This window comes from Urocitellus parryii, chromosome 5, assembly GCF_045843805.1.
Source record: "Urocitellus parryii isolate mUroPar1 chromosome 5, mUroPar1.hap1, whole genome shotgun sequence".
Taxonomy (NCBI): Eukaryota; Metazoa; Chordata; class Mammalia; order Rodentia; family Sciuridae; genus Urocitellus; species Urocitellus parryii.
In genome coordinates, this window is record NC_135535.1 from 25,461,226 (window position 1) to 25,481,099 (window position 19,874).

Here is a 19,874-nt window from a genome sequence, read left to right on the forward strand (position 1 = left end):
AACTTAATCTGATCTGATCTATGTGCTCCAAGAGGGCAAGAATGAATTCTCATGGAACTTAGAATGTTGAGCATAAGAGTATGTGTGTAACAGGCAAACTAATGTACACCTGTTAAGGTCGGGATCATGGTTACCCTGGTGGTGGGGGTGATACAATTGTGATTGAAGGGGACCCAGGGCTTCTGCTCTGTTTCTTTAATTGGGTGCCAGTTATGCAGTATGTTCAGTTTGTAAAAATTCATTGCGTAATTTACGTGTGCTTTTTTATGAGTGTAAGTTGTACTTCAGATAAAATTTAAGGTCCTTATTCATGTTCTTTTAGCTTGCTGCACATTAATATTAGGGGAAAAAAATCTCTAGTTGAATCAGTTTGAAAAGGTGCAGAATGCATTATCTGGGTATTGGGGAGAAATCTCCACCTGGAATTGTCAGGGCTACCTGGGCAGAACTTGTGAACATGCATCTTAAATAACTTCAGTGTTGTTAAGGTTTGAACATGAGATGTTCACCAAAAAGCTCATGTGTGAGACTGCAAGAAGGGTTAGAGGAGAAATGATTGGGCTGTAGGAGCCTTAGCCCAATCATTGAGTTAATTCCCTGATGGGATTAATTGAGTAGTAACTGAAGGTAGGGTGTTGCTGGAGAGGTGTCATTTAGGGGTCGTGCCTTTGGAGTATATGTTTTGTATCTGGCAAGTGGAGTCTTTCTTTCTGCTTCCTGATCATCATGTGAGCTGGATCCCTCTGCCACATTCTTCCAGTGTGATGTTCAGCCTCATCTCGAGCCCTGAGGAATGAAGCCAGATGTCTATGAACTTGAGACCTCTGAAAACCTGTGAGCCCCTAAATAACTTTTTTCCTACTTCACAATTATTCTGGTCAGGTCTTGTAGTCACAGCAGCAAAAAAGCTGACTATAACAAGTGTAGACCCCTTGGACTAAAGAATGATATCACTATAGCTCTTGAAACATTTATTGACAGCCTCCTGTGGATGAGGGAAGTGCCGGCTACAGGCTGGGTGCAGCTCTGATGCCCTCTCTCCTGGGTCACTCCCTTGCAGTCTGCTGGGGGTTAAAGTACAGATGAGGGATAAGAGGAAGGTGAGAGGTGCTTCAGGATGAGCCCAGGACTGCAGGAGGAGCTCAGAAAGGAGAAGCAGGTTTTCTGGGATTGGAAAAGGCTTCTTGGAAGAAGGGGCATTTGAAATTAAAAGAATATATAGGGGTTGATAAGAAGCAATAGATGGCTGGGTGCGGTGGTGCACACCTGTAATCCCAGAGGCGCAGGAAGATCACAGTTCACAGCCAACCTCAGCAATTTAGTGAGGCCTTGTCTCAAAATAAAAAGGGCTGGTAGTGTGGCTCAGTGGTTGAGCACCCCTGGGTTCAATCCCTGCTACACACACACACACAAAAAAAATAGTACTAGTAGTAGTAGATGAGTGGCTGGCAATGTGAATGTACGCACAAGGAAGTCTCACTCATTCTGGGAACTTTGGGTGGTTTGGTTGGCATCCTTCAGAAACAAGTGAGGCCTGAAAGTTGATAGAGCTATCCGGTGGCCAGGTTGTATTATTTCATTTGAGAGGCATAAGGGAGCCAGGGTTTCTAAGCAGCAGCACGATCAGAACTGGTATCTCTAGTAAAATCAAACTTCTAGGTTCACTGACGGTACTATTACTGTTAGTTACCACGTCTGCTCCAAATGAACCTTTTTTGTGTTTTCTGTTTTCTTTGGTTGTATTGTTTAGACCCATTTCTGTTTGGGTCCACTAATGAGCCACAGGTACACAGCCTCCTTGAGCTTCCTGTGGTCCCCCCTCTAGGACTTGAAGATCACCCTTTTTGTCCCCAACACTCACCCTGTGCCTTGACTGTTTGAAGTCACAGTTCCTCTGTACTTTTTTCGTACATCCTGTTTTCTAGGCTTACAGTAATTTGGCTTTTATTTCCTTTCACCTTTCCTGCACGATGTGCTTTTGACAGATAAAGCAACCAGCGTCATTTATGCAAATTGAACATGGGAAGAGAAGCCAAGAAATGACATTAATAAGCTTTTTAAGTTATGGAGGAGGCCTGACCCACTGGCTTGGGATTGTATCCTGCTGTACTGTTGGGCGCCTTCTGAGGGTCAAAGCACTGGGCAGGATATATCATGGAGTGTGTATCATTGTTAAAAATGGTCTGTATCCACATTGGGCTCGTTCTAAGCACTCTGAGGTCTATTGAGTTAATTCCTTGCTAAGTTTTTGCTGCTCAGTCTGTTAGTCCCTTTAAAAAAAAAAAAGTAACTTGTGCTTAGTATTGCTTTGTCTGGGCTAGGCTTGTGGCTCAGTGGTAGAGCACTTGCCTAGTATGCGTGAGGCACCGAGTTCAATCCCCAGCAACACATAAAAATAGAACAGATAAAATAAAGGTATTGTGTTCATCTACAACTAAAAAAAAAAAAATTAAGAAAATATTCCTTTGTCTTCCTTTGGGTTTCTCTTAAGACCCTGTATCATTGCATTATCAAAGGATTGTCAACTTGACAACTGAGATGCTTAGTTTAGATCTTCTGAGCTGTTGTTTGGAGATTGTGCTTAAACTCTGCAGAGACCTAGTGTTCATCCTCTGAGGACAGTCAGAGTAGGGTGCATTCACTGGTGAGAAGACTCGGAGTTAGGCGATTTGGATTCAAATTCTGACTCTTGGAACCCTCCGTTTCTACACATTTATGGATTTAGCCGCCTTGGCCTAGCACAGGAATGAGGTTCCAACAAGGTGACGTCTGTTGAAACACCCACGTCACCTGGCACGATCTTTCCCTTGTAAGGCTCCTGCTCCCCTTGAGGGTGCTTAGGGCTCTTTGCAGTTCTTTTTCCTCCGTGGCCTGTGAGTGAGAAAGCTATTTCATGTGGTCTTTGGGTTGACATTATTTCTTTTTTTTTTTTTTTCAATTTAATGGAAATTTTTATTTGGCATTCCATGTTAAACATTTGGAGTGGAACATTTTTTTTTCTTTTTTTTTATTATTTTTTTTATTGGTTGTTCACAACATTACAAAGCTCATGACATATCATATTTCATACATTAGATTGAAGTGGGTTATGAACTCCTAATTTTACCCCAAATGCAGATTGCAGAATCACGTCGGTTACACATCCACAATTTTACATAATGCCCAATTAGTAATTGTTGTATTCTGCTACGTTTCCTATCCCCTACTATCCCCCCTCCCCTCCCCTCCCATCTTCTCTCACTACTCCATCTATTTCTCTCCTTGTTAATTTTCCCATTCCCCTCACAACCTCTTATATGTAATATTGTATAGCAATGAGGGTCTCCCTTCATTTCCATGCAATTTCCCTTTTCTCTCCCTTTCCCTCCCATCTCGTGTCTCTGTTTAATGTTCATCTTTTCTTCCTGCTCTTCCTCCCTGCTCTGTTCATAGTTGCTCTCATTATATCAAAGAAGACATTTGGTATTTGTTTTTTAGGGATTGACTAGCTTCACTAAGCATAATCTGCTCTAGTGCCATCCATTTCCTTGCAAATTCTATGATTTTGTCATTTTTTATTGCTGCATAGTACTCCATTGTGTATAGATGCCACATTTTTTTTATCCATTCATCTATTGAAGGGCACCTGGGTTGGTTCCACAGTCTAGCTATTGTGAATTGTGCTGCTATGAACATCGATGTGGCAGCATCCCTGTAGCATGCTCTTTTAAGGTCTTCAGGGAATAGTCCGAGAAGGGCAATAGCAGGGTCAAATGGTGGTTCCATTCCCAGCTTTCCCAGGAATCTCCAAACTGCTTTCCAAATTGGCCGCACCAATTTGCAGTCCCACCAGCAATGTACAAGAGTACCCTTTTCTCCACATCCTCGCCAGCACTTGTTGTTGTTTGACTTCATAGTGGCTGCCAATCTTACTGGAGTGAGATGGTATCTTAGGGTGGTTTTGATTTGCATTTCTCTGACTGCTAGAGATGGTGAGCATTTTTTCATGTACTTGTTGATTGATTGTATATCCTCCTCTGTTCAGGTCCTTGGCCCATTTGTTGATTGGGTTATTTGCTATCTTATTGTCTAATTTTTTGAGTTCTTTGTATACTCTGGATATTAGGGCTCTATCTGAAGTGTGAGGAGTAAAAATTTGTTCCCAGGATGTAGGCTCCCTATTTACCTCTCTTATTGTTTCTCTTGCTGAGAAAAAACTTTTTAGTTTAAGTAAGTCCCATTTGTTGATTCTTGTTATTAACTCTTGTGCTATGGGTGTCCTATTAAGGAATTTGGAGCCCGACCCCACAATATGTAAATCATAGCCAACTTTTTCTTCTATCAGGCAAAGAGTCTCTGATTTGATATCAAGCTCCTTGATCCATTTTGAGTTAACTTTTGTGCATGGCGAGAGAAAGGGATTCAGTTTCATTTTGTTGCATATGGATTTCCAGTTTTCCCAACACCATTTGTTGAAGATGCTATCCTTCCTCCATTGCATGCTTTTAGCCCCTTTATCAAATATAAGATAGTTGTAACTTTGTGGATTAGTCTCTGTGTCCTCTATTCTATACCATTGGTCCACCCGCCTGTTTTGGTACCAGTACCATGCTGTTTTGGTCACTATTGCTCTGTAATATAGTTTGAAATCTGGTATCGCTATACCGCCTGATTCACACTTCCTGCTTAGAGTTGCTTTTGCTATTCTGGGTCTTTTATTTTTCCATATGAATTTCATGATTGCTTTATCTATTTCTTCAAGAAATGCCTTTGGGATTTTGATTGGCATTGCATTAAACCTATAGAGAACTTTTGGTAATATCGCCATTTTGATAATGTTAGTTCGGCCTATCCATGAACAGGGTATATTTTTCCATCTTCTAAGGTCTTCTTCTACTTCTCTCTTTAGGGTTCTGTAGTTTTCATTGTATAAATCTTTCACCTCTTTTGTTAGGTTGATTCCCAAGTATTTTATTTTTTTTGAGGATATTGTGAATGGAGTGTTTTTCCTCATTTCCGTTTCAGAAGTTTTGTCGCTGATATACAGAAATGCCTTTGATTTGTGCGTGTTGATTTTATATCCTGCCACTTTGCTGAATTCATTTATTAGTTCTAGTAGTTTCTTTGTAGATCCTTTTGGGTCTTCTAGGTATAGAATCATGTCATCTGCAAATAGTGATAATTTAAGTTCTTCTTTTCCTATTGTTATGCCTTTAATTTCCTTTGTCTGTCTAATTGCTCTGGCCAGTGTTTTGAGAACTATATTGAATAGAAGTGGTGGTAGAGGGCATCCCTGTCTTGTTCCAGATTTTAGAGGGAATGCCTTTAACTTTTGTCCATTCAGAATGATGCTAGCCTGAGGCTTAGCATAGATAGCTTTTACAATGTCAAGGTAAGTTCCTGTTATCCCTAGTTTTTCTAATGTTTTGAACATAAAGGGGTGCTGTACTTTGTCGAATGCTTTCTCTGCGTCTATCGAGACGATCATATGGTTCTTATCTTTAAGTCTATTGATGTGGTGAATAATATTTATTGATTTACGTATATTGAACCATCCTTGCATCCCAGGGATGAATCCTACTTGATCATGGTGCACAATTTTTTTGATGTGTTTTTGTATTCGATTTGCCAGAATTTTATTGAGGATTTTTGCATCTAGGTTCATTAGAGATATTGGTCTGTAGTTTTCTTTCTTTGAGGTGTCTTTGTCTGGTTTCGGAATCAGGGTGATGTTGGCCTCATAGAATGAATTTGGAAGAGCTCCCTCTTTTTCTATTTCCTGAAATAACTTGAAAAGTATTGGTATTAATTCTTCTTTAAAGGTTTTGTAAAACTCCGCTGTATACCCATCTGGTCCTGGGCTTTTCTTGGTTGGTTTTCTTTGCAGTTCTTTTTCCTCCGTGGCCTGTGAGTGAGAAAGCTATTTCATGTGGTCTTTGGGTTGACATTATTTCTTAAAAAAAAAAAAAAAATCACTGATTATGGTTTGGAGTTACTTGTTTCTGTTTCTAGATTCTGCTGTGTTACTCGTGATTAAAGTTTACCTTGCATTGTGTTTTCCAGTCACATCTATTTATTAAAAAAAATAATTTTCTTGTGCTGATGGATGTACCTTCTGGATCTTTACTTCCTTTTCTCCTTCTTCCTTCTCTTGGCCAACAAGTAATTTCTAAATTAGATGCGTTTCCCATAACGGAGACAGGGCGTGACAGGCCTCCCAGTCACCTGGAAACCAGGACAGACTGGTGACCTTATTCCATTCTGCATTTTCTGACAGCAAATGGGATGCCCTGCAGACACGATTCTCGTGTCTATTTAGTATACGTGGGGTGTCGGAAAGAGTTGGGCTGTCCTGCCTTCAACCTGGACGGTACAGAGTGTTGATCCCATAAAACCTGCACTTTGGAAATCTGGAACTTAAAGTATGTTTGTCGTGTGTGCACAGATCCTGTCACAGTAACTGCCTCCTTGACATGAAGGTTTAAAGTGCTTTGCCTCCGTCTCTTTCAGGTAGAACGTCATGACATGAATACCTTAAGCCTGCCCCTGAACATACGCCGTGGGGGGTCGGACACCAACCTCAACTTTGACGTCCCAGATGGCATCCTGGACTTCCACAAGGTCAAACTCAGTGCAGACAACCTGAGACAGAAAATTCTGAAGGTAACAGAACAGATCAAAATTGAGCAAACATCCCGTGATGGGAATGTCGCAGAATATTTGAAGCTAGTCAGCAGCGCCGACAAGCAGCAGGCGGGGCGCATCAAGCAGGTCTTTGAGAAGAAGAACCAGAAGTCGGCTCACTCCATTGCTCAGCTGCAGAAGAAGTTAGAGCAGTATCACAGAAAGCTTCGAGAGATCGAACAGAATGGAGCCTCCAGAGGCTCAAAGGATATTTCCAAAGACAACCTGAAGGACATACATCACTCTCTGAAAGAAGCCCATGTGAAGTCTCGAACTGCCCCCCATGGCTTGGAGAGCAGTAAGTCGGGCATGCCAGGGGTATCCCTCACTCCACCTGTGTTCGTTTTCAATAAGTCCAGAGAGTTTGCCAACTTGATCCGAAATAAGTTTGGCAGCGCCGACAACATCGCGCACTTAAAAAATTCCTTAGAGGAGTTTAGGCCTGAGGCCAGTTCAAGGGTCTACGGGGGCAGCGCTACCATCGTGAACAAGTCCAAGTACGGCAGCGATGACGAGTGTTCCAGCGGCACATCAGGTTCGGCTGACAGCAATGGGAACCAGTCCTTCGGGGCTGGTGGGTCTGGCACGCTGGACAGCCAGGGCAAGCTCAGCATGATCCTGGAGGAGCTGAGGGAGATCAAGGACACCCAGGCCCAGCTGGCAGAGGACATCGAGGCACTAAAGGTGCAGTTTAAGAGGGAATATGGTTTCATTTCTCAGACCCTGCAAGAGGAAAGGTACAGGTATGTCAAAGCATTCTGCTGGAATTCTTTGGAAGTGCGAGTTACTAACTTCAAAGTTTGTCTACTTGAAAGTGACGTGTTTTCAATAAATACGGATATAGATCAGAAGGCATTTAGGGATCAATAGTTCTTTCCATCTTTCATAATTCCAATTTTCATGATTTGTAACAATTGGAGAAAGTCATTACATGCGTGGGTCTCTTAAAATATCACTGTACAGTCTGACTCATGCACCTATTAAGATACTTATTCAGAAGACTTCTGTTATCGTTTTATTAGCACTAATTCAGAGATATATATTTGATTTTCCTCTATTATAACAGTCATATAAAAAATTAATCATTGTACAACAAGATAGGTTTTATTTGGTATGTTGGTCTTGAAGTCTTCATGTATTTTTATGTGCTGTATTTTATTCATTAAATTTTTTTCACCATAAATAGTTTTCAAAAGTAATCGTAAGTTGGGCACAGTGGTGCACTCCTATAATCCCAGCAACTCAGGAGGCTGAGGCAAGAGGATCACAAGTTTGATGATAGCCTTAGCAACTTAGCAAGGCTCTGAGCAACTTAGCAAGATCCTGTCTCAAAATAAAAATAAAATGGGTTGGGGATGTGGCTTAGTGATTAAGCACCCCTGATTTCAATCCCTGGTGTCCAAAAAAAAAAAGTTTGTGGTACCTATGATATAATCACTTTGTGTATTACTTAAGAGACCTTTAAAAGGATTATTTACAATAATTGCAACATTTGGCACCTGTATAGCCATACCTGGAAAATCATTAAATCTGAATCATACTTTTTTGTCTCCTTTTAAAAAAAACTCTTCTCTCAGGTGACCCACATAAACGTCTAGAACTGGCATTGATCACAGTCATCCCAAGCTAAGTCATCTTCCCCAAACAGTGCATCCTGTTTAAAGCAGACATAAGGTTTCAAACTACAGACAAGTCCTCTCTGCACAGGGCGGAGCATGGGAACAGGAATCTTGGTGGTCCTCTTACTTTAGATTTGGACTTTTGGTAAATGACACCTGTTAAGCCAATCTGTACTTTGTGACAGGTTTAATTTTTTTTTATTGACCTTTAAGTTCCAAGAGCCACAAAGCGTATCCATATGAGTATATACTCTGGGCAGGGATGAATTTAGCTGCAGAGTAGAGGCTGTTAGTAACGGCCTCTCTTTCCTTGTGGGCTCTGGCCATAAACCCTCAGGTACTGTGGGGCCAGAAGACAGAGAAGCCACTGCAAATGTGCTGGGTCCTTGCCTTGGGCAGGGTCCTGCACAGCCCTGGTGAATGTGTGGGCCCATGAGTTCTGTCCTTTGTCCCTGCCACCAGTTCAGGTGCTAGTGTGACATGGGTGGAGAAGCCAGATTTGGGATTGGGTGAAACCTCGAAGGTGATGACCAATTAAGACCCTTGACCAGTTCTTTCCAGAGCTGGAATTTACAATTTTTGGAAAAATGGTCTCCCAAGGGGTGGAAACAAGCCAAGGGGCCCTGGCAGCAGTAAGATTGAAAGGACGTCATTCTAGAATGTGCTGCTAGAAGACCTGTGAAATGCCTCGCTCAGAATGGGTTCCCATCTCTGTCAAGGTACGAGCGCCTGGAAGACCAGTTGCATGACCTGACGGACCTGCACCAGCATGAGACGGCCAACCTGAAGCAGGAGTTGGCCAGCGCCGAGGAGAAGGTGGCCTACCAGGCCTATGAGCGCTCCAGGGACATCCAGGTGCCTTCCCTCCCCTGGCTAGACATGCATGCCCCTGAATTCCCCTGGGCTCAGTGTTGAGGACCTAATTATCCTAAAGCTTACGGGATTCCTGGTGTGGGGGACAAAATCTTTTCTCTGCACAACATTTCTTCTCCACCTGCTGACCCCATTAGCGCATGTTATAGACATTGCTAAGTCTGTATCCTGTACACTTTCTGCCTAACTCAGTTAACAAGTATTTATTATCTACCTCAAGATAATAAAATGATTTTTTTAAAAAAATTAAAATATGAAGCCAGGTATGGTGGCACACACCTGTAATTCCAGAAACTCGGGAGCCTGAGGCAGGCAGATTGCACATTCAAGGCCAGAGCCTCTGCAATTTAGTGAGACCCTGTCTCAAAAAATTAAAAGAACTGGGAATTTAGCTCTGGTAAAAATTTAGCTCGGTGAGTTCAGTCCCCACTAACAGGGTAAGGAAATTTAAAGTATAAGACAGACCTTGCCTTCAAGAAGCTTTATGCTGAGATGGTGAATAACCCAACGCCAAGGGGCCCAAGACGTGTGAGCAAGGGCCAGGATGAGTGGCACAGACCCTAAGGCCATAGAAATGCAGCGGGGGGAGCAGGTGGGTGACTCAGTGGTAAACCTCAGGCTTCAGTCCCAGGTTGGCCGTTACCAGCTGTGTGGTCCTGAGCAAGCCTGTTTGCTCCTCTGTAGGGTATCTTTCATGCTTGTAAGAATTTCAGGCATTCAAGAGCACCCTGTGTGACAACACTAGCAAAGCCCTTCTTTACACGTCTCCTTTTCCCCCCATTTACTCAACAGCCTGTTAAGGTTGTTCCTATTATTGGCTCCACTTCTTAAATATAGAGACTGAGGCACAGAGAAGTGAAGTGCCTGAGTAAGGTCTTGCACATTGTCCTGAGTCATGAATGTGAATTAAACTCCTGAGGACAGTGGGACTGGAAGGGCCAGGTAGGGTCCCAGTGGATAGAAGAAAGGGATAACTGGATCTGTATGAACAAAGGCCCATCCAGGATTTCCTAACGTGATACCACCACTGTCCTGAAACAGCCCTCGGCTTCTTGATCACCTTTCTTTAAAAAAAAAAAAATAATGTAGCCTTACAGTAATGTTCTTTGGAGACAGTGGCCACCAGCAGTCGTGAGTGAACCTCACTTTACAAGGGAGAAAATTGAAATGTGAAGATAGTGATTTCTCCTGCAGTGTGCGAGCTGCAGTTTCAACTGCACAGGTTTTATTCTACCCTGTGTGGAGGGCTGAGCCTGTGCAGTCCCAGATGTTCTGAGAACCAAAGCATCAGAGAGCACAGTGCCAAAGACACGGGCGGGGGGGGGTTGCTGGCTCTGCCTTAGGTTAGGAGAACCTTCACCACCCTCTGGTTTGAGAAGCCTGAACCCATTTTAACTGTTAAATGTTGCCTAGTGGACGATACAGTCATTTACTAGGTCATTCTATTTTAGAACAGGCCTGGAGTATCACCGGGTTGTACCTTGAACATTCAGTTTCCTTGTTTAGGGGATGGTTTGAGTTAATGTTGTTCTCTTTTCTAAGAAACATGCTAGGGGTAAAGATGAAGGGAGGGACTTCACAGAGGGAACTGAGATATTCAGAAGCGTTCATTTCAGCATTTTCTGGTTTTCAGCTCTAGCTTGAAATTGTAAAAAGAACACCTGTGTAAATAACTGCAGGGCGCCAAATCCCGGCTCCACTGTTTACTGTCTGAGTGACCCTGGATGTTAATGTTCTGTGCCTCAGTTTCCTCATCTATAAAATGGGAATATTAATGAGCTATATTTGAAAAGGCCAAGAAGATCAAACTGGATGATACATTTAAAGCATAGACGTCTGGCTGACTTTATTTTCTTGTTGAGTAGCCACAGTCCTCAGGGCTTGCAGCAGTTGGGCCTGCCAACTTCACCTGTTCCTGTTTCCCGGTTCTTCTAAGCAGGCGTGTAACAGGGGTGAGCTGGGATGGATGAGGGTGGCTGTTACCTTCAGGGACACAGTGTTTTATTGTTTTAAGCAATTGAGAGTCCCCCTGTCCTTTTAGCCCTGAATTCCCAATTAAGACTATCTAAAGATAACCCCTGTGTTCTCATCCCCAGTAAGTTTAATACTGGATCCAAAGAAATACTAAAAATTGTGAGGCTTAATATCTCTAGGTGCTGTAATCAAAATTCCTTGCAATTCACTACTTAATTTTCTGGGGTTTTCTTTTAGTTAAAAAAAAAAAAATTGACAGTGGTTCCAGGCAATTCTAAAATTCATTTGTACAAGCAGCTAATCAACCCAGGCAAAGATGAATGATTGTGCCTGAAATTTTGATTTTTTTTTTCCACCTCATTCTGTCACCTTTTTTATACCATGTCTGTAGTGCGGGAAGCCTTGGGCCTGCTGTTGGAAAGCATGCCTGCTTCCTGGGCACGTGCCTGCTACTGCGGAAAGCCAGCGCTATTTAGCATGTGAAGATCTGAGGAAGCTTTATCCTTTTGGTTGGTAGCCTAGTATGATGAAAGTTACTATAGTAACAGAACCCTGTTCTTTAGCCCATAGCGTATATTCAGCAGAAGAAAAGCAAATCAACGTTGAAGCCATTATGCTTGCTTAAAACCTGCAAAGATGACTATTTTAATCGCATAAAGATACTGGCAAATGATGTAGACATCAGGCTAGTGAACTAAAGGGGCCTTACTCTATAGTGACGTCCGTTTCTCCCAAGGGACTCACTGGCTTTTCTTTCCCGGACCTCACATTCTGTTCCTGGCACCCAGGGTTTTTATATTCAGCCAGTGCATAGCAGGTGACATGCTGTGTGGAGCACTGGTTCTGTGCTGGAGTGGTGGGCCTAGGCCCTGTCTGCAGGCAGCTCATGTCCCCTGGTTGGAGGGACATCTCCCTTCAGGATGTGACATTCAAGGTGTGATGTAAAAGACCAGTGGGAGATCAACAAGTAGAGAGAGGTAGGAGTTGGGAAGACACATACTACAAGCAGAGTGTACAGATTTTATAAAGGCCTGGATGTTAAGTATATTCTCCTTCTCAGAACTTGGGAAAAGCCAGTTTGCCCAGAGCATGGGGGAGGGTTGACTGGCATTAAGTGGGGCAGGAGGGGATGACCAAACCTGGCTATGCACGTAGATGCCCAAGGCCTGTGGTGAAGATTTGAATGGTATTAGGAAGAGTAGTGTCACAGATATGATCTTCAGGAGATCACTTGGGCTGATACAAGGAAGATAGATTCATGGGGTTGGGAAACGAGAGTGAATGTGGGGAGATTTGTATATAGTCATTGCAGGTGGGAGATCCTGGTGACATAGATTGGGTGGCAACTGGAAGGAGAGAGATGGACTATTGAGATAGACATGGATGTTTCATTGATGGAGCAGGTAATGGATTAGATGAGAGGGTGTTGGTGCCTCTCAAGCTTCTGGTGTGAGGATCATGGTGCCTCACAGTCTGAGAAGAAGTGCTGGAGGGGGGAGGGTTGAGTGCAGGCACTGGGCAGGTGCAGTATATGAATGCACCTTGACCTGTTGCATTGGAGGAGCTTTCAGGAAGCTCTGATGGAGCTGACAGTGTCGGAGGGGACTGCCAGCTGGAGGTGCACTCAGAGTCCTCGTGTCTTAGGTATTGGACCTTGGAATGCACAACATCTAGGAAGGTAGCTTAGGGTGGTGGCTTGAGGAGCACAGCATTCAGAGAGCTGGTGGGAGCAGAGCTGCCCCGCTCTCTGTCCTGCCTGTCTCCTTCTGCCGCCCTCCTGCCACTTTTCTCCAAAGTCACTGTATAGACTAAGCAGTGGACGTGAGAACTAGTAGTGGGGGATCGCAGGTGCCAGAAATGAAGCAGTCTGCCATCACAAAATGCAGTCCTCTCCCACCCCTGGTTTGTCCCTGATGATACCAACAGATGCCAAATTTCAAATCACTTTACTTTCAAATACAGGTGTAGTCCAAAAACTTAACCACAGTTCTTCATTTATGGTGTTTTCTAGTTGTATGCACATGCTCATTCAATGCATGAAAAGCAGGATAAAACAAGCCTGGGGATTCTTGTTTTTCGGCTTTGTCTGTCATCATCCTCATTGTTGGCGTGGGGATTTGAGGCATCCCAGGCGCTAAGAGGTTCTGAGCTGGGGTGTGCACGTCTGCATGTGCGCACACGTTTTGCCCGTGATCTCAGCAGCGTTTGATCCTCGCTGTCCTCTTGCCCACAGGAAGCCTTGGAATCCTGCCAGACTCGCATTTCTAAGCTGGAGCTCCACCAGCAAGAGCAGCAAACCCTGCAGACAGACGCGGTGAACGCCAGGGTGCTCCTGGGGAAGTGCATCAACGTGGTCCTGGCCTTCATGACTGTCATCCTGGTGTGCGTGTCCACCATCGCCAAGTTCGTCTCACCCATGATGAAGAGCCGCTTCCACATTCTTGGCACCTTCTTTGCTGTGACGATTCTTGCAATATTCTGCAAAAACTGGGACCACATTCTGTGTGCCATAGAAAGGATAATAATACCAAGATGAAGCCACTGGTTCCTGCCTTCACGTTTTCCCAAGTTTTTATTTTAATGAAAACTGTGCAAACTACCAAATTTTTAAATGAACAGTTGTGCTGACTGAAGATTATAAGGACTGGAACTGTGTGGTGTAAATAACTACAATTCTCTTAATTCGGTAGCAGTTGCCAACTCAGTCCCTGTACTTGGTTAACATGAATCTGTTTCAGAGCTCTCCCCACATGGCTCACTGCCTTAATCAGACCAGATTCCCTGCCCACCTGACGAGCCCAGCATGGTGAACCCCTATTTCTTGAGCCCTTGGCATTATTAGCAACCCAGAGGAAAAGGGGCCTCCGTCTCTATTTTCCCTTAAAATCTTTTGTCACAGTTGAGCTTTGCGGTGGTTGTGGTGTCCTGTAAACAGCAAGGATATGACATGATTTGAGGAGGAGAAGAAATATAGGCATTGGCCATGCTGAACACTTGTGGCCTGTGGAAGTATAGCAGATCTCTGTATAATCTGTCCCACTTGGCACAGATGAGCATATGTCCCTATGTACTCAGTGTTCAGTAGTCAATCATACGTGACCTCATAATGTGGAAATCTTACACCTGTTTATCCAACCGGTCTCTCTTACAAGTTTTGTTGCACTTTAAATGGTAAGACACTAGGATGATTCCCAGGGAACCACCACCTGATTTTGTCTTAATTCCTTAGCAAATAACCTTTGGAGTATGCAGAAATATTTCCATTTCCTCAACAAACTGGCTTTGTTAATTCTGGGCCCTGTGAAAACCACTCCAGAGTTTTGTGTTTTGGCAAATCTTAATTGTGACAAATCCCCTTTGAGGAAGGGATTTTTGTGGGATCGGTTTTACTCAGGTCTGTGAAGATGGCAATACTTACTCAGGAAGTAAAATCAAATGATGCTTGTGTTGCAGGGTGTTTTCTTGAAGAAGGACAGCAAGATTGTAGTTTGCAAAGCTAACATCCACTGAGGTAGGAACACTGAAACTGAAAGCATGAGGAAGATATGACATTTGGTCTATTTGGATTGTGACCAGATGAGTGGAAGCCCATTCACCTGGATGGAGATTGAGAGGGTCCTTTTAAGGATGTGAAAGGCCAGCAAGAATAGAATAAATTAAATCTAGAATTTGAGCCAAGATTGCCATCTGTCTCTTAGGATCTCACTGAGAAAAGTTCCAAGGTAATAGATTGCCACCCTGCCACTGAAGGAAAGCATTCACAAGTTAATATCTTCGTCCTGTTTGGAGGATTCTATCTTCAGCTCAGATAATAACTTTCTTTTTAAATATGTTTCTCTGTAAAACAAAAAGGAAGACATAGGCGATTTTAATGAGAACTGCTATTCAGCCCCTCCTCCTCCTCCTGTAACCACCCCCACCTTCCCAAGGCCGGTGTAAAGATGCAGATTAATGTAGATTTTCTTCCAGAAGAGGTCAGCTCTCCTGGATTTAAATTAAGTGCAATATTTTGCTAACAATTGTTTTTAGGGAAATCTCCTGGAAAAAAATGTGACAGTGCCATGGTTTGAAAGAATGGAAGAGTTGAGCATTTACTACCAAGTCTAGCACATGTGCGTGAGACACGACTCAACCTATCTATTTTTTTAAATGTAAGATTCAGTAGTTTTTAGTAAATTCACAAACTGTTCAACTGCAATCCCAGATTCTAGACTGAAGCTTTTTTAAAACAATAAACATTGTTTCATGAAATCTTTGGTTATAAAGTATTTTGTAATCAGAGACAAGGGAGTTACTAGTCCCACCCCATGGCATGGTTATGTCCCCTCTCTGTGCCAGACACCCCCAGGGCTCCCAAGCTGACTGTATACACTGTGATCCATTGAATCCAGCAGACAGACAAGGGTTCTGGGTCGAGAGCAGGGAAGGAGAAAGAATGGTGTGCTTGCATCAGCCTTTATCCTTAAGTGGAGCAGAGCTCATCTTACTGCTTGGGGATCTTTCTGAGGGGTTCTTTGGACATGCCACAGGTGGGATGGGTGTCGATGCTGCTGGTAGTTCAGAGGGAATGAGTGGGATTTCTACCTTGAGGCTGAGAGCTCTGGAAGGACCCAGGAAGAGAGCACCATTCTGTGTGGGCACACACCGCTCTCTGCCAGCCCCTTGCTGTGACTGACACATCTCAGACCTAGAATCTGTGTGTCTTCTCCCCAGAGAGAGGAGAGAAGAAAATGAGAAGCAGCACGCTGTGCCCCCTCCAGTCTGGAGCCATTAACAGAACCTCCTAGAACTGGCTCCATTTGGAAATAGTGGAGGGCCTAAATCATCCGACTTGATCATGAATTCCTTTTAAAAATTCATATTTCCATTGACTCTCATTAAGTGTCAAACAACCTTGTTTTCACTTGGACATGCTCTGCCTACATGCACATTTATTTTAACGTCTCATGGAAAGTTCATGAAGCTTTTTTCTCACGCTTTTCCGTACTCTCTGCGGTTTATTCTCCTCTTAAGGAACATGCCTCTTATTGTTTGTTCTCTTAATGAAATAACATCTTTTAAATATACAGTTAAAAAATAGTGATATGGCTGTGACATATTCTGGAATCGGAGACTTAATTGACATTTAAGTCAACTGGCCCCTTGTTTGCACCTTTCCTTGGCAGTAAAAATCCTGTGCCTGTCTGAAAACGAACACCGGTTGTTGGCTGGGTGAAGTACCTTGTCACTGCATAAGCCTTAGTGAGCCATTTAAGATGCGGGATTCTAGCGGCAGGTTGTTCAGTGACCTATTATCATCATGATAACTAGGATAATGATGGTTCATTAGAGACAAAAACTTTAAAAATTCTTGTGGGTTTTTAATTACTTCAGCTCCTCTTTGGGGTATGATTAAGCCAGAACAAAACCTTTTCTTGAAACAAACAAAAAAAACCATACACACACACACACACACACACACACACACACACACACACACTGAAGCAGCACCTAAAGCACTCCAGGGCTGATTTTGGACAGCAGACACAGGCGTCAGGCCGGCATGATCCCTAAAGCCCACTGATAGGGTGGAATCTTCTGAAACACCCCTTTCACTTTGGCCAGAGATGCTTGGTAATTATCCTGTGGATCAGCATTCTCCTGGCTTTAGCCCTCCTCCTGCCTTGTCAGTCTTACTTTCATTTAGATTTTGCCCCCAGTGTATATTTATTTCCCTGTCACTTTTCTAGCATATCAGGTTTAATTATAGGTTCAATAATACAGAAGGAACTAGTTTCCCTCAGGCAACTAATTACATGTGTCCTTTTGGGTTGAATTTTAAATACCAAATTATTTTGCATTGAATGGGAACGATTTATTTATTTTTTTTTACATTAAATGCAGATAGAGTTGTATTGGTTTGAAACAACTTAAATACTAATCTCAAAATGTGTGATTAAACAACCGCATTTTGCTTGTTCCTTTCATTTTGAGGAGTGGGCTGGGGTTGTGAAGACATGGCATTGTTTCAAATTTCAGGCTTATCTGGAGAGGTAAGAAGGCCAAGCACACACACTAGAAGGGAGTGAGTCTCTAAAAGATAAATCTGAAAACAATAAGATTGGCCTATTCACAACAAAAGTGAGTAAGAAGCTTTAAAAAATTCCAGGTAACAGGAGCTTGGTAACCCCTAAGGTAGAGGTAGAAGTCAATACAATTCCGTTTATAAAAAGCTGGAAAGTAATGTACCTTGATTGTTCTAGGAATGATTTATGTGTTGCAGTTTTAATTTATTTAAAGCATGTCTGCCATGTTTGTCATAAGAGAAATGTTTCAACAAAATGTGCTGTTTAAGATGCATTTAGGCAATACTTAGCGGCTTTGAAAGTAGAAACTGGAAATGTTGATTGTGATGTTTGTGAATTTCCATTTTGTGAAATACTACATAGTGTCACGTCAGCCTACAATTGTAATTTCTCTGTAGATCTCCACCCCGTGGTGGTGTCATCAATGAATTCAAAGCAGGTGCCATTATTTTTTTAAATAAACACTTGACATTAGCTTTGGTGTTAAATAAAGAGTTAGCTTTCTTAAATTTTCACATTCGTCCGGATTCATCTTAGTAGCAAATGTGTATGTGTGTATAAAATCAGTTGTAATGTACTTTATTTTTTAAAGCAGTTTTAGACAAAGGTGCCTAAAACATATATTGTTTTTGATTTTGTAGCAAAATCGAACAGATTTCTATCTCCTACCCCCACATAGGCACAGCTTCCCCCGTTATCAACATTCCTTACCAGAGTAGTACATTGTTACAATCCATGAACCAGTATCCACCCATAGCCAACCAAAGTCCATGGTTTTGTTAAGAGTTCACCTTGATGTTACAGGTTCTGTGGCTTTGGACGGATGTATAATGGCATCATATAGAATAGCTTCACCGCCCCAACAATTCTCTGTGCTCTATTCATTCCTAACCCCTGTCCTCCCCAATCAGTTTTTAATTTTAGGTCCTCTGTTCCATAGACATTGGCAAGCTGTGACGTCTGTCTGGTCCATTTCTTGAGCCCTGGGGTAAGGGAAAGATGGTGGTTATTCACAGTCAGACTTGGAATGCTAGGAAACAAGTCCTAGGCTGTGGAAAGGGGACGTGCTGGTGAGCACTACTGCAGAGCTCATGAGCAGGGATCCGGGAGAGAAGAAGGATGCAGTGCTGGCTCAGGTGGCCCATGACCATGCAGGGCAAGAATGGGCAGGTCACCAGTGGGGTTCTTGTTTGTGCTACTTTAGTTTTTACCAAGCACCTTTATTTTATGGCATGTGAACTCAACTGGACCAGTCTAAGGTTGTCACCATTATCTGGATGATTGGAGCTCCAACACACTTTCCCCAAGGTATGGCCAGCGAAGCGGGGCTTCCGGGCTCTGTGCCTTTGTCTGCTCACCATCCTGCCTTTTTAGCCCTCTGTTTCCAGGCAAGTCGACGTCCTGAGCAGTTTTCTCCATTAATCACCCATTGTGTACAAACAAAATAACTAAAACTCTCGTATGACAGAAACATTCTTAATGACATTGGCCCATTCCCTGCCCTGGAAAATAGAGCATATTTGAATCTTTGGAAATCATATGGGACACAACTGTTATTTTGACACTATTGTCATTTGATGCCTGAAGATGCAAATTCAGAAAATAGAAGTGATTGGATTGGCTGTGTGTGTGTGTGTGTGTGTGTGTGTGTGTGTGTGTGTGTGAAGCCCAGCATACTCCCAAATGTTGCTTTGGGGGAAAACATCAAGTCTGGGTTTCCCTTGGGGTTGGGGGGAGGGAGGTTTAATAGTTGATTTCTAGCTAATAATGAAAGATAGTGCTCTAGAATAAAGCAGTACTTTCCGATTTTGAGTAACACATGGACTCCTAATATAAGAGAAAAACTTACCTTGGACATCTGAGAGTGTCCATAGTCACAACTTGACAAGGTAACAAAGTCTAACAGCATCTCATAATAACTTTTTTATGAGTTGGTAACCATAAGATTGCAGATTATCTGCAAACCCACATATAGAGTTGCCTGCTAATAAGTGTGGCCGTGAGATACAGAAATCTGTGTGACACATAAGGATCATGGCAATACCAAACAGTACCCTTCTAGCATTTGTAGATATGGAATGCCACCTAACATTCTTTGAGCACTTCCTGGGTACCATGCACTAGTACTTTACATGCAATATCAGATGTGATCATCTCAACCTCCAAGTAAGGTAGGCACTATTATCCCTGCTTAAAATATAACGAAAATGGGGTTCGGAGTGGTTAAGTAACTGGGTAACAGTGGAGCTGTTTATTCAGCCCCAAGCTTGTGTGACTCAAGCCCACACTGGTAACCACTACCCTGCACTGTAATAGAAGGAAGTGAGTAAATAGCTTCTCAAGTAGCTCCCAGCACCCACGAGGCAGATAACTGTCCTGGGATCTAGAAGGCATTACTTTGAGTCCTACAAGTATAGCAGTCAATACTGTAGTTACAAATGGTACATTTGTACTTTCTGCTGGCCACACTGGGCCAGGCAAAGATATTTGAGCTGACATTCTAGATCTTTGAAGAGCTATGGCTGACAGATTTATGGATGAAGCAGTGAAGATTTTAATTAAAGAAACTTTTATACCCTTCCTGGCTTCCTGGGATTCTTGGGCTATGTAATTGGCAGTTGGCTTGGCTGGATATTTCTTGGCTTTTTTGCTTAACTGAGACAGTGGAGTCCCTGGCGGA

At 42.9% G+C, this 19,874-nt stretch overlaps 1 protein-coding gene across 2 annotated transcripts in view; it reads left to right on the top strand.

The window, feature by feature from the left end:
- The window catches only part of Tmcc3 (transmembrane and coiled-coil domain family 3), a 72,113-nt gene extending 54,408 nt beyond the window's left edge, over positions 1–17,705 (top strand). Inside the window, exons 2-4 of one of the 2 annotated variants that reach the window (XM_026398546.2) lie at positions 6,494–7,406; positions 9,002–9,137; positions 13,363–17,705. In XM_026398546.2, the coding sequence (XP_026254331.1) occupies positions 6,505–7,406; positions 9,002–9,137; positions 13,363–13,665 (1,341 nt within the window). In that variant the 5' untranslated portion in view covers positions 6,494–6,504 and the 3' untranslated portion in view covers positions 13,666–17,705. Of the gene's footprint in view, positions 1–6,489; positions 7,407–9,001; positions 9,138–13,362 lie in introns of both variants that reach the window. The other variant, XM_026398542.2, reaches the window with a different exon arrangement.
- The last annotated feature ends 2,169 nt before the right edge of the window (positions 17,706–19,874 follow it).